The sequence below is a fragment of the Liolophura sinensis genome, chromosome 9, assembly GCF_032854445.1.
Source record: "Liolophura sinensis isolate JHLJ2023 chromosome 9, CUHK_Ljap_v2, whole genome shotgun sequence".
Lineage (NCBI taxonomy): Eukaryota > Metazoa > Mollusca > Polyplacophora > Chitonida > Chitonidae > Liolophura > Liolophura sinensis.
The window spans coordinates 23,308,981-23,324,561 of record NC_088303.1 but is presented as its reverse complement, the minus strand read 5'-3'; the positions used below and the strand labels follow the sequence as shown (position 1 = coordinate 23,324,561).

Below are 15,581 nucleotides of genomic sequence, written 5' to 3'. Positions count from 1 at the left end.
GAGAGTTAACATAAAGTCTTGTTGAAATGAGATTGCATCATATCTCAATTGACAATGTAAGCTCTTTGAATTTTGACAGAAATCATAAAAATGTGAGTAATGAGGAACTTTCTTTGTACATACGTGAGACACACAGACAGACAAAACGACGGACGGACGAACAAACATATACTCTGGGCATCATATACAACTGGATCTTGCTGCACCTTCCAATAATCCATGACAACAATGTGCAGAAAAACATTCTAGTAACACAAACTTTTGGCCTGCCAAAGTTACAAATAATAACAATTGTCACTTCATTTGATGTGTCATAAAGAGGTGCACTCATGTATACATTTACAAGTGTATTTCTTTCCGAAACTCCAGAACTACACATGAAGAATTTAGAACTGGCCAAAATGAATGTTGTGCCAGAAACAAACACACTGATTAGCTGGACAATCAACATCCTAATCCACTTTGAGACAATACTGCTGAGCTAAATGACATCTTAACACACTCATAAGATACTTAAAACTGCCCTTATAAGAAATGTTTATAGCTTAAAGTCACCACACCGTGATTTTTTGTTTTTCTTGAAGTGTATGTCAATGACATTATTTTGTTTTTCACCTCAAGCTCACTGGTACTTCACAATCATAAATGCAGGAAAAAAAACACTGACCTTGATGCTCTAATGTGTGTGCATGTCACCTTTATGTAAATCACAAACCACCCGAAGCACGCTTATCCTGTAGAACATATATAGCATAAATCTTGTTCATCTGTTCTAGGAATATAAATGTGAGTACTGTGTGTGGCCCCAGACGGGCGTAGTATGGGGTGAAACCTTTCCACAAACTGAAGAAACCTTCTTTCCTGACCACATTCACCAACACATCCTGCAAATATACAAAGAAAAAAGCGGCACATTATTCTATGCTCCACACAGTGCATGACAGTGAGCCACAGCTTCATGTATTATACACTCCTCACAGTGTATGACAGTGAGCTACAACTTCATGTATTATACATTCCTCACAGTATATGAGTAAGCCACAGCTTCATGTGTTATACCCTCCTCACAGTGCATAACAGTGAGCCACAGCTTCATGTATTACACCCTCCTCACGGTATATGACAGTGAGCTACAGCTTCATGTATTATACCCTCCTCACAGTATAGGACAGTGAGCCACAGCTTCATGTATTATACATTCCTCGCAGTATATGAGTGAGCCACAGCTTCATGTATTATACCCTAGTCACAGTGCATGACAGTGAGCCACAGCTTCATGTATTACACCCTCCTCACGGTATATGACAGTGAGCTACAGCTTCATGTATTACATCCTCCTCATGGTATATGACAGTGAGCCACAGCTTCATGTATTATACCCTCCTCACAGTATATGACAGTGAGCCACAGCTTCATGTATTATACACTCCTCACAGTATAAGACAGTGAGCCAGTTTCATGTATTATACACTCCTCATGGTATATGACAGTGAGCCACAGCTTCATGTATTACATCCTCCTCATGGTATATGACAGTGAGCTACAGCCTCATGTATTATACCCTCCTTACAGTGCATGACAGTGAGCCATAGCTTCATGTATTACACCCTCCTCACGGTATATGACAGTGAGTACAGCTTCATGTATTACATCCTCCTCATGGTATATGACAGTGAGCCACAGCCTCATGTATTATACCCTCCTTACAGTGCTTGACAGTGAGCCAAAGCTTCATGTATTACACCCTCCTCATGGTATATATGACAGTGAGCCATAGCTTCATGTATTACACCCTCCTCACGGTATATGACAGTGAGCTACAGCTTCATGTATTATACCCTCCTCACAGTATATGACAGTGAGCCACAGCTTCATGTATTATACACTCCTCACAGTATATGACAGTGAGCCAGTTTCATGTATTATACACTCCTCACACTGCATGACAGTGAGCCACAGCTTCATGTATTAAACCTTCCTCACAGTATATGACAGTGAGCCACAGCTTCATGTATTACACCCTCCTCATGGTATATGACAGTGAGCTACAGTTTCATGTATTATACACTCCTCACAGTATATGACAGTGAGCTACAGCTTCATGTATTACATCCTCCTCATGGTATATGACAGTGAGCTACAGCCTCATGTATTATACCCTCCTCACAGTATATGACTGAGCCACAGCTTCATGTATTATACACTCCTCACAGTGCATGACAGTGAGCCACAGCTTCATGTATTATACCCTCCTCACAGTGCATGACAGTGAGACACAGCTTCATGTATTAAACCCTCCTCACAGTATATGACAGTGAGCTACAGCTTCATGTATTTGACATTCCTCACGGTATATGACAGTGAGCTACGGCCTCATGTATTGGACATTCCTCACGGTATATGACAGTGAGCTACAGCCTCATGTATTATACACTCCTCACAGTATATGACTGTGAGCCACAGCTTCATGTATTACACCCTCCTCATGGTATATGACAGTAAGCCACAGCTTCATGTATTATACCCTCCTCACAGTATATGACTGTGAGCCACAGCTTCATGTATTATACACTCCTCATGGTAGATGACAGTGAGCCACTGTCATGTTACTCTCCGCAATGTGGATGACAATGGGCCACAATTCTGTTGAGCCCCTGACAGTGCATGACAATGGGCCCCAATTTTGTTGAGCTCCTGACAGTGCATGACAATGGACCACAATTGCGTTGAGCTCCTGACAGTGCATGGCAATGGGCCACAATTATGTTGAGCTTCTGACAGTGCATGACAATGGACCACAATTGTGTTGAGCTCCTGACAGTGCATGGCAATGGGCCACAATTATGTTGAGCTTCTGACAGTGCATGACAATGGACCACAATTTTGTTGAGCTCCTGACAGTGCATGAGAATGGACCACAATTATGTTGAGCTTCTGACAGTGCATGACAATGGGCCACAATTCTGTTCAGCTCCTGACAGTGCATGGCAATGGGCCACAATTGTGTTGAGCTCCTGACAGTGTATGGCAATGGGCCACAATTATGTTGAGCTTCTGACAGTGCATGACAATGGGCCACAATTCTGTTGAGCTCCTGACAGTGCATGGCAATGGGCCACAATTATGTTGAGCTCCTGACAGTGCATGACAATGGACCACAATTGTGTTGAGCTCCTGACAGTGCATGGCAATGGGCCACAATTATGTTGAGCTTCTGACAGTGCATGACAATGGACCACAATTGTGCTGAGCTCCTGACAGTGCATGGCAATGGGCCACAATTATGTTGAGCTTCTGACAGTGCATGACAAAGGACCACAATTTTGTTGAGCTCCTGACAGTGCATGAGAATGGACCACAATTGTGTTGAGCTCCTGACAGTGCATGACAATGGACCACAATTGTGTTGAGCTCCTGACAGAGCATGACAATAGGCCACAATTGTGTTGAGCTCGTGACAGTGCATGACAAAGGACCACAATTGTGTTGAGCTCCTGACAGCGCATGACAATGGGCCACAATTGTGTTGAGCTCCTGACAGTGCATGACAATGGACCACAATTGTGTTGAGCTCCTGACAGTGCATGACAATGGGCCACAATTGTGTTGAGCTCCTGACAGTGCATGACAATGGGCCACAATTCTGTTGAGCTCCTGACAGTGCTTGTAGTTGCAAAGCCTTGGCAGTTGACAATACACTGTTAACAGCTTGTAGTGTGTGGCAGTAAAGCACACATGTAACAAAGTAAAATACACTTGGCCACAGCATTGCTAATCTCCTTGTAATGTACTACAATGACTCTCTCGCCAGTGCGATCCTGGAGCTCAGACTGGCTTCTTCTGCGGAGATATGCCTGCAGATTGCCGCAGAATTCAACCACTATATGCTGGTTCTCATCATACAAATGAAATCTTCTTGAGTACAACTCGAAACACCATTCAATTAAATAAATCATAAAATGTGAACTTCAATGTTTATAGCCCCAGTATCTCCTATCCCCTCAAAATGATAGACAACATGAACTTTTCCCGCTTGAGGACTACACCTGGTGTTGCAGGTGTACAGGGGAGCAACTCAATACACACACATATACATGTAAACGCACACAAACCAGATGATTTTTCTGGATTATTTCACTTGAATACGAAGCATTAACAAGTACAGAATGAACTTCCGTAAATTTCAGTTTGATGAAGAACAATTCGCAAAATGTGCAAATGGTGATCAGTCACAGTGACTGATTAATTGATACACTATTTTTTTCTTGAACATTTTCTTATAACTGCGTTTACACATTGCTTCCTAGGTAGACGTAACTGAAGTTAGCAGCAGATTTATAGATTGAGCAAGGCTACTGAAGAGCTCGCCTGCAGGTATTTAATCTGCACGCAGCGAATCAATGATGGTTCAATGTTCATACTGCCAATGTGCTGCCGCCACTGAAGCATCATGCCAAAGACACCAGACATGACACCCCACCCAGTCACATTATACTGACACCAGGCCAACCAGCTATATTTCCTTGCTCTGACCTCTCAGTGCTGAGTGCCAAGCAAGGCAGCAGCAAGTGCTATTTTTAAAGTCTCTGAGATGGCCGGACCCAGATTAGATCATGAAGTCTCCTGACTTCAATCCTGTGATTAGGCTATAAATGCATACAAACTTGAGCTGAATACATGCAGTAATTTTTAGGATGCCGTCCTTACCATTTTGTATAACATTGCTTCCCCTAGGGCTTTACTCTGCACAGGCGAGGTAAAAACCAAAGTGCAGGGAATAAACCACTGTCCTTAGGCAAATGGTGACTGTCAAACTTTTCCCCAAGATTTTGCGACACGATTCTGCAAATTTTATGTTCATTGGACGCACCATGTATCTAGACTCTCTTGACATGTAATTGAAGTTGGTGTGAAAAGTCTAAGTTTTAAAGTCCAGTTCTCTAGAACTAAAACACTATATGACACTGTGTCTGGGTAGGCCATCACCCAAGCTATATTTCTCCTCACTTGTAATTGTTCTGGTACCAGCTTCACAATTCGGCTGGGCTTGTCTTCAAAATGGCTTCATGTAATGATCTTCAGCATATCAGTAATAGGTCTGCTCTGAATTACCTCCCTTATTACCCGACAGCAACTATGACGTAACACCAGATTAGCTTTTGAGACATGAAACTTCAAGAAGTGGAACCTCTCCTATTAAAGCATGCAGTGTACAGGTTATGTCACGACAGAGACAAATAATTTCTAGGGAATAAGATGTGAAAAAAAAACATGATATAAGCCTTTGGGAGTCGCAGATGAAGAGATATTTTGAAAGAAATCCATGGTTTTCAGCTTAAAGAGTTAGGCAAAGCTGACTCTTGCCTGGATTATAAAATTACTTCCAAATTGATAATAAGAAATTCGTAACATTTTCCTGGGCTTTCATGCAACTTCGCGAAATTAAAATCTGTCTTAAAGCTAGACCTTCATCTAGTTTATTTCTCTTTAACTCCAAAACTTGTCATTAACCATCTTACTGAGGCCGCACCTAGCAACAGTTTACTCCTAAAAATGCACCTTTTAAACAGGAGAGTTACCCCAAGGGAGGTAATTCGATGCAGCCCTATTGTTATCCTACATACATCATAATAATAAACATTTTAAGAAATATGATACTACATTGATGTATTAACTTTTAACATAAAAAACAGCAGGTCTTACCAGAGCTCCTTTGTATTCTGGTTTTCCATCAACAATCCTCATGTTCTGAATTCTAAAATTAATATAAAACACATACATATATATCACATACATGTAGACAAAAATTATTAGTACGTAAGTAATAAAAACCCCAGGGTTGTCCAGTCCATCACAAAATGACCTTCAATCACAAAGCAAATTACATGCATCTTACATGTATGAACCAGTCAGTAGTTTGAGGCCTGCCCATCATGTCTGCCCTGTGTGCATTTCATACAGAATTACACTGTTTGATTCGTTCTCAAAATGATGGTGTACATGTAGTTACTGGAGTGATTTTTCTTATTATCTTCTGCACAAAACTGTAACAGGAGACATGACACACTTGCAGAAGTTCAGAGTTTGGGTGTGCATTATAGACAGCAATGGAAAATGCTATTAAACGGAATGAATAAAATCCCTCTCTTACATGCACAAAAAATCAGTCCTCAAGATTTTTGGGCTGGGTTTAAAAGTACAATAAACAAAGACAGTAATACTGTCCTCTGATTAACTATTCCTCCATTTGTTTGCGAAATACAAGAAAAAAAGCTCCAGTAGGATTTTCCTATCTGGTTATAAGTATATGTATACTTGCCTGAAACTCTCTGCCTGAGCGCTACATGTGTAACTGTATGACCCTAAAAACATCTTACCTGGTCTTAGCGATGTCTACTGGCATAGAGGCTGCCGTGGTCACCAGGCCACTAATCATACTGGCACCGAAATGACACAGAATGTTGTCCTGGAAGTATGCTACAAGCAGAAAAGAAGAGAAAAGCCAATTAAAAGAAGACATAAGTTTTTCTGATACAAAATGTAAATGTAGTTGTACCCTAAATAAATATCTAACCAAGTAAACTCCTCAAGGTAAACACATCTACTCTGCATTTATTCAGGTGTATAAGTTTATTTCTTCAGTTGATTTAGGTGAAATGACATATCCAAAAAATGTTAACTTTATATGTGTATGACAGAGGACAGGTTTACAGGGAAATCAAGGCCCTAATCCAGGTTAATGGTAAACTTCTTTACTTAAAGCTGCAGCCGAACTGGTGAGAGTCTCTCACATGTAGAGACAAGATTGTACTGATGTGACAAAGCTCACATGTAGAGAGAAGACTGTACTGGTGTGACAGAGCTCACATGTAGAGAGAAGATTGTACTGATGTGAGAGAGCTCACATGTAGAGAGAAGACTGTACTGGTGTGATAAAGCTCACATGTAGAGAGAAGACTGTACTGATGTGACAAAGCTCACATGTAGAAAGATTTATTTATTTATTTTATTTGATTGGTATTTTACGCCGTATTCAAGAATATTTCACTTATACGACGGCAACCAGCATTATGGTGGGAGGAAACCACTCAGTCACATTATACTGACAACAGGCCACTCAGTCCTGTTTCCTTGCTCTAACCTCTCAGTGCTGAGCACCAAGCGGGGCACTAACAAGTATCATTTTTGAAGTCTTTGGTATGGCCTGACCCAAGTCTATTTCCGGGATCTCCCAACTTCCAGGCAGACACTTCAACCATCAGGCCACCGAAGCAGTGCGTGACAGGGAAGACAGAACTTACATGTTGAGAGAAGGAACTGCTTTGCTTGGGAGTAAGAAGCCAGCTGTGCTGCGTTGACAACCATAGCTCTGGCAACTGTAGGAATACAGCCCTGTAATATCCACAATGGCAATATGGAATTACAGATTGATACACAAATAAGGAACAGTCGTATTTACTGCACAGGTTTATAATCAAACTTTCATTTGATGACAACCACCTGTATGAATCCAAAACTTCAACTCAATAAATTAACATTTACCTTAGTAGGGGTTCCAATCCAGCAAAGTGACAAGAAGATCATGAATTTGGTAATTTACAATAACTAACACACATTCAGGGCACCAACAATTAATGGAACACCCCCTTAATGGTATTGTGCTTCACATATGTGCAACACCTGAGTTACCCTCATTCCTCAACTTTTTCGCAGGTGAAAGAGGAACTTACAGTAAGATTTATGCACCTTTTCATCTGCTTTCACAGACACAACTACATTGGTTGGGCTGAGAATGGTGTTATCAGAAGTAACCGCATACGCAGTATATTTTTAGATTCCACCCCTAACACCTTATTCTATCCCACTGTTAGTGACAGGTCATATGCAAATATACGTATTAAATAGTGATGACCTTTCAAAAAACATCAAGTGTGTCATGCAACACACAAGCCGGTACGTTTACCTCCCCAAATAATATCATTCCTTGCTGTTCATTTCTACAAATAAAAGAATTTGAGTTTGTTAAATTTGCTTTTATCGTTTATATAAAGGCGAACTACAGAAATTTCCTACATTGATAAAGGCGTTAATTAATTCACAGAGTTTATAGATATCACTTTTGTTTTGACATTTTTGATGTTTTACATCAAGACACTATGATGTGGAAAAACAAAACATATGTTTAATGACGATCCCATCTGACACCAGTAGTATGACATCATAAGACATGTACGGTAAACTTTTACATTCCTACATCACACAACAATAAGACAAGACCTCGCACATATGCAGCCCTGATGTACCTACATGAACATGTAAGTCAACTGCAACAGCCTATGCTTATCGTTGATTGGTCTAAATGCATGACCTTTGCTGAGGGAGTAAAAAAGAACGCAGTATGAAATATGCCGAGGTTTTGTTAACACATTTTCTTCATTTTTTGGGGTAGAAGAAATTTTACACATGTACCCCCTTCGTCTTGGTGTTTGTTGTGTAGCCCAATATCGCTGAACCATGTAACCTGATTCAGTATGTAACAAGGTTGAACGGTACTGGGTTACACAATTCCGCTATGGCAGTTTTAAACCCTCAAACATTTACTCTAATACACAAGAGAGTGTGAACATCGTGAATTTTGTAATTTACGTTAATTAACCTGCATTGAACAAGAGAACATCCTCATTACTGTGCAAAACCTCAACTTAATACATGCAGTACTCTTTGAGATACCACAGACAAGCAAAAAGATGCCCTTAAATTATTGTCCAAATCATTTTTGTAGCAGCAAGTAAATTACTGTTAAATTTACAGTAAGATGATGACTGAAATGACAAACCAAGATTCTGCTATCCCTCTTTGACCCCACTGATGCGAGAATCTCTGCCTACTCCTCACTGTCATGGGTCAAATCAACCCTCGCTAAACCCTGTCTGCCACCACCTACATTGTAGGAGAGGTTAGCAGTAGTCAGGCTTTTGTACCTCACCTATGAACTGCCCTACATGTAGAAGATCTGTTGGCAAGCTCAGTTTGGACCTCAATCTGATCTGCACATGTACATGTACCCTCAACCTTTTCGTATATGAAAGAACAGCTTTCAGCGTTATGTATGCATATTTTTATGCACATGACTATGATCTACCCGCTTACTTTCAGTGTGTCTCAATTAGCGAGTATCTGTAATTATTGAGAAGGTACGGTAACTTGTTTCAAAATTAAGTGCAGAATTAATGAAAAAATACAAGCACACATGACCATACCCTCCATAATGTTACCACTCCTTCTTCCTTGGTAATTCTTATAAGAGCATCAAAAACATTCTTGTAGTTTCGTCTACTTTCTGCTGGCATTCTGTAAAAAACAAAACATAAAGCACTATGTACACACATAAAAATGATCTAATACTTGACAGAGGATCAGTTGTGAGGGATTTTACTACAGTTTGCTGTCTCTGTCCAGACGTCTAATGTCGAATTCACACTTTGACCTAGTACTTATTAATTTATTTGATTGTGTTTTATATCATACTCAAGAATATTTCACTTATATGACGGCGGCCAACATTATAACAAGAGGAAGCCGAACAGAGCCCAGGGAAATCCACGGCCATCCACAAGATGTTGGCTGACCTTCCCACGTCCAACCAGAAAGCTGGAGCTGTACTTGAACTCACCGTGACCAAGGAGGCCCCTTTGGCTGACGAAATACAGCTACATGTACACCGTATTTATGGTATCAAGGGAGACAACCCACCGTCCATCTGCTGTCATCCTAATTAGCGAGATCTCCGCCGGGGTCCCAACAAATGCCCCAATAGCTCCTGCAGTCATCCCAATGGCAGCCTTCGTGAAGAAATTTGGAGGTTTTCCATCTCTAACAAATAAAGCAATTAATAAAGTTTGGTAAACATGTCAAACAGAATAGTGTAGATGCCCAATCTCTTGGTGGCGTAAGTGGATAACTTACCCAGACACCATGTCAAACAGAATAGTGTAGACGCCCAATCTCCTGGTGGTGTAAGTGGGTAATTTACCCAGACACCATGTCAAACAGAATAGTGTAGACGCCCAATCTCCTGGTGGCGTAAGTGGGTAACTTACCCAGACACCATGTCAAACAGAATAGGTAGATGCCCAATCTCCTGGTGGCGTAAGTGGGTAACTTACCCAGACACCATGTGAAACAGAATAGTGTAGATGCCCAATCCCTTGGTGGCGTAAGTGTGTAATTTACCCAGACACCATGTCAAACAGAATAGTGTAGATGCCCAATCTCCTGGTGGCGTAAGTGGGTAATTTACCCAGACACCATGTCAAACAGAATAGTGTAAATGCCCAATCTCCTGGTGGCGTAAATGGGTAAAATACCCAGACACCATGTCAAACAGAACAGTGTAGACGCCCAATCTCCTGGTGGCGTAAGTGGGTAACTTACCCAGACACCATGTCAAACAGAATAGTGTAGATGCCCAATCTTGTGGTGGTGTAAGTAGCCTGACGTAGTAATCCGGCTGACAATCTGCAAATATATGGAAATAAGAAAACACGCAATAGTTACTGCGTTATACACTGTAATATTAAAGTGTACTCAACAACTGATTGCTCATCTGCTTTTGGACAAACCCACAGGCCAGAGTACAAAAAAAGATCAGTTCCAAAACAACACCTTTTTGCTGCAACTATCACATAACATACACCATATCTATTCTAACACAACAAGCACTCTAATATATTTAACACTAATTTTCAGATTTTACTCCTTCTTTTCAAAGTGATACAGACTGACATATAAGATTTATCCAAAATTGTGTACCAAACTCTCTTCAAGTTGACTGAAATCGTTTCACTTTTATGTACATTTACATCCCAATCAGTCAGGCTTTGTTCCACAAAGTTAAAAAAAAAGCAACTCCACAAAACCAGTAAATTGTATATGTACTTGTTTCACCATGTTGCAAAATTCTCAGGAATTCGATTCGACATTCTCAGGAATGAAATGATTTAAGAATATTTCAGTTTGTGTAGCATGGTTGTCAGTTTCATAGGTGGAATGAAACAGGAGTTCCCAGGGTTCGTCTGATAATATTATGGTAAGGTCCATGACTGCTCACAAGGATGTCAGTACTCACCCAGAGTAGATGCCAAATATGCCCTCATTCTTCAGGATTGAGCGAACAGCATGGAAACTGGTCTTGTGCTCTCTGGCCTCACCTCCCATACCTGTGGGGAGAAACTCATACCTGTATCTAATGCAGGTGTAGGTTATAGAATCATTAGACCTGAATAACATTTCATGTGGAAAGCTTTATCAAACTGAAATGATCAACATGCAGATGAAGTCAACAAAATAAATGTTCTCATATTGGATTTCGATAGGGCTTTTAAGATTTTTTGTTCTAGTAATACCACTTGTTGAGATAACACAACTGTATGTTTACACTCATCCCAGATAGTGATAATTTTTTTTATGACAGCAACTAAAACAACTTTTTACACAATACTGTTATCTCCAATATAAAATCCCTGATGGAAAAGCAATACCATTCCAGAACACAATAATTGCACACGTGTATAGGTACATGCATATATATCATACTTTCGATATTCACTACTCTGTAACAGCTGAACATTTATACCACTTAATACTCTGCTGTGTAAACCATGCATCCAACACTCACCTCTCACCGGTATACGCTGTGCACACAATACTAACCACTCACCTGTACACACTGTGCACACAATACTCGTCTCTCAGCTACTTATGTCATACACCTCTTACACACCAAGCAATGCACACTGTACACACCAATACTCACCTGTACACATTTTGCACACAATACCCATCTCTCAGCTACTTATATCATACACATCTTACACACCAAGCAGTGCACACTGTACACACCAATACTCTCTGCTCATCTGTATACACTGTGTACACAATACTCATCTCTCAGCTACTTATATCATACACATCTTACACAATGACTGTACACACAAATGCTCACCACTCACCTGTACACACTGTGTATGTAGATGTATATACATTTCCCTCAGCTACATACACAATACCTGTACCTTGTGCACACAATACTCATCTCTCTATTACATACATAATACTTGTACCTTGTCCACACAATACTCATCTCTCTATCACATACATAATACTTGTACCTTGTGCACACAATAGTCAGCTCTCGACAACTGCATACATGTTACCTGCGCCTTATGCACACAATACTCATCTCTCAGCTGCATACATACCATACAAATCCTACACACCACCAGGGCTGTGCACACTGTATATAAAATACTCACACATCAGCTACACACACTGCACACCAATAATACTCACCATTCCACTTTATTCTCCGTACACACAATATTCATACATCAGCTACATACATTCAAATTAGACACAATGCACACCAATAGTAAGTGTACAAAATACTAACCACTCATCTACATACACTATACACACAATACTCACCCACAGATGCACACTGTACACAAAATACTCACCAGTCACCTACATTCATTAAACACACAATACTCACCCATCTATTGTACAATGTGCACAAAATACCAATCAGCTGCATACACCACCACACACACTGAACATAAAATACTGACCACTCAGTTGTATACACCACCGCCCACACTGAACATAAAACAATGACCACTCAGTTGCATACACCACCGCACACACTGTACACAAAACAGTGACCACTCAGTTGCATACACCACCGCACACACTGTACACAAAATACTGACCACTTAGCTGCATTCTGTTTTTGACCAGGTCCAAAGGTTGCACGAAAAATGTGGCACCCATTCTACAACAAAAAAAGTGTGTTAAATAGCAAAAATAAAGACATTTTCTAGAAAAAAAGAATAAAAGAAAAAATTCAAATAAAAACCAAGGCTATCTGTTTCAAGGCTAAGAAAGAACAGGACTTTCAGTAACTTTTTATCACCAGAAAACAGTTTTATTACCAATGGAACTTTGTTTGGGCATATCTGATAATCAATCATTAAAATGAATGGCCACCTTTACCAACAGGGCCATATTTAGAGGAAATGCTCCCAAATTGTTGTGCACCCAAACTAACCACAGTTCATTAAGTACAATGAACAAAAATGTGATAGTTTACCAATGAAAAGTTAAGTTTTCACACAAATTTCAAACTTATAAGAGCTCTCAGAAAGCATCATTTTGAGTTGAATTTTATAAAATTTCATTATGCATGGTAACAATGTCAACATTAAAGTTTGGGGATCAGAACCCTCATTCACAAACCTTTGTAGATCAATTTTTCATAACTTTTCTCATAAATGAGTGAGTGAGAACTTAACAATTTTTCAATCATATGACAACGAAGGGGTCCTTAGAGTGCATGTACATGTAATGCGCCTCCTAGTTGCAGGAGAGATTTCCACTGCTCTTTTTATCTAGTGCTGCTTCACTGAGAACTTACCGAAGGCAAGTAAGCACCCACTCTAGCCATTATACTGATACACATCAACCAGTCATTGCACCATACCCTTAATGCTTAATGCCAAGAGAGGACCCAGCATTGGCCCTGATTCTACCACCCCCAAAGCGGATGGATTACCAACTGAGCCATCGGGGCTGTTTTCTCGTAAATGATGCTGCCTTATGGCACTACACGCACTACAAAAAGTTACAAGAAAGATGACATATAAAGTTTTGTGAAAGTGGCCCCTGGAAAAAATCCTTACATTCTCACCCCTGTCACAAATGGTGGTTGACCATAATGATGTGTTTGGTTTATCACAATAACGACCCATTCTAAACCTGTCAATTGATACACACATGAAACCAACATGTATATTCCTAAATCCTGCAGACAACATCAGATGTGTCTGCTCAGTATCTCTCTTTGTTCAGTTGTGAAAACAATGGTCACTGCACATCATTGAAGCGATTCACCTATACATCAGACTTCGGGCACTGAATTGCTGGGTCTATATGTAAGTTCATTCCATGGTTACTCACTGATAGGATATGGAAATATATTGTGTTAGTGATGGTGAGCCCAATAAATGTACGTGACCTGGACAAATAAATGCCAGACTGTGTTGGATAGTATGAGATGTGTCCAAATTGGTGGCAGAATGCTTTATTTTAAGTCCATTCAGCATAGCTGAGGTGGGTTCGGCAGGTTTAGGTATGGATAATCTATTAATCTGGGACCGGCCCGGATAGCACAGTTGGTAGAGCGTCCGCTTCGGGACCGGTAGATCCAGGATCAATCCTTGATCGAGTCACACCTAAGACTTTAAAAGAGGAAGTTGTAACTTCCTCGCTTGGCGTTCATCATGAAGGGGATAGTGCAACGACTGGTTGACCCGTATCAGTATAATGGCTCGGGCGGGGCCGCTTACTTGCCTTCGGTAAGTCGTCTCAGTGAAGCAGCACTAAATAAAAGAGCGGTGGAAATCCGTCCTGCAACAAGGAGGCACATTATACGTACATGCACCCTAATGATTCCTTCGTCGTCATATGACTGAAAAATTGTTGAGTACGACGTTAAACCCCAAGCACTCACTCACTCACTCACTCTATTAATCTGACACAAGAGTGCCTGTGCCTCGAACTAAAGAAGTATAATGCGATAAAACTACAGATGAACCTTACATTTGGGTCAAATGTAAGATTACTTGTAGTATATCACATGTAATTCTTGGCAGTTCTGAATGGCAAAGACATATGGGTCTGTGACATAACACGCACCAGTAATTGATAAATAAGCAATTACTGTACCAATAATTTCTTTTATACTGCCAGGCGCACACGAATTATTAATATTATAATAAATACGGTAGGCCTATGTTCTATATTCTTTCTTGTCGTATCATTTCTTTGTGTTTAAGCGGATACCATTTGCCTTTAACCATATCAGACTTCAAGTGGCCAGTGGATGACACCTGTCGTCTCTGACCTATTTGATTGTTGACATTTAACGTAATGTAGAGCAATTTATAGAGTCGCGAAAACTAGGAACCGAGTGATTTCATCCCAGTTCATCTCAAGCCAAGGTGAAAGCTGCATAAAAAGTTTGCTGTAAGACAGTGCATAATGAAAACGGAAGCTATCTGCCATACCCTGCAGCGCCTCCGAATAAGAATTTGACCCCATTAGGTATCCTCTTGACCGGTGTTTGCTTTTGACCAGACATCTTCTACAGATGACAAACCAGCTTCGACAGACGCTGCTTTCTTTCCACGTGAAAGCCCGTTGACCTTGGCTGCAAGTGCAGGGTATGTAAAAACTAGAACTATATTCAGAACTGAAAGCAGGATTGACAGGATATATCACTTTTTCTTCAGGCAATGATCGATGAATACGGTACGTTATAGACATAAAATATACTGAACACATCATGTGAAACACATCTGAATAGTTCCAATGCAAACCAGAACAGAGAAGAGTTTTACGGCCTCCAACGGGTCTGAACACACAATTATGGTTTCCTTCAGGACAAATGTGAACCTCTTCCGAGGCCTAGTAGTCAGAGCGTCCGCTTCCTAGTCTGGTGTCCGGGGAACATACCACAGACT

The 15,581-nt window shown here is 40.5% G+C and overlaps 1 protein-coding gene across 1 annotated transcript; it reads right to left on the bottom strand.

The window, feature by feature from the left end:
• Positions 1-323: 323 nt before the first annotated feature.
• On the bottom strand, positions 324-15,268 carry LOC135475135 (mitochondrial 2-oxoglutarate/malate carrier protein-like). Its single transcript, XM_064754895.1, has 10 exons — positions 15,126-15,268; positions 12,771-12,832; positions 11,129-11,219; positions 10,435-10,518; positions 9,754-9,873; positions 9,261-9,351; positions 7,302-7,392; positions 6,378-6,477; positions 5,704-5,755; positions 324-884 (listed from the first exon to the last, which is right to left on the bottom strand). The coding sequence occupies exons 1-10, from the start codon at positions 15,197-15,199 to the stop codon at positions 708-710; spliced, it is 942 nt and encodes a 313-aa protein (XP_064610965.1). The 5' UTR covers positions 15,200-15,268; the 3' UTR covers positions 324-707.
• Between the last annotated feature and the right edge of the window lie 313 nt (positions 15,269-15,581).

Coding starts and splice junctions, on each gene's coding strand:
- LOC135475135 (XM_064754895.1), bottom strand. CDS start 15,199: ATGTCTGGTCAAAAGCAAACACCGGTCAAGAGGATACCTAATGGGGTC. Junction 11,220..12,770: donor AAACAGAATGCAGCTAAGTG/GTCAGTATTTTG, acceptor TTCTCCCCACAG/GTATGGGAGGTGAGGCCAGA. Junction 7,393..9,260: donor GAGTGGTAACATTATGGAGG/GTATGGTCATGT, acceptor TGGATATTACAG/GGCTGTATTCCTACAGTTGC.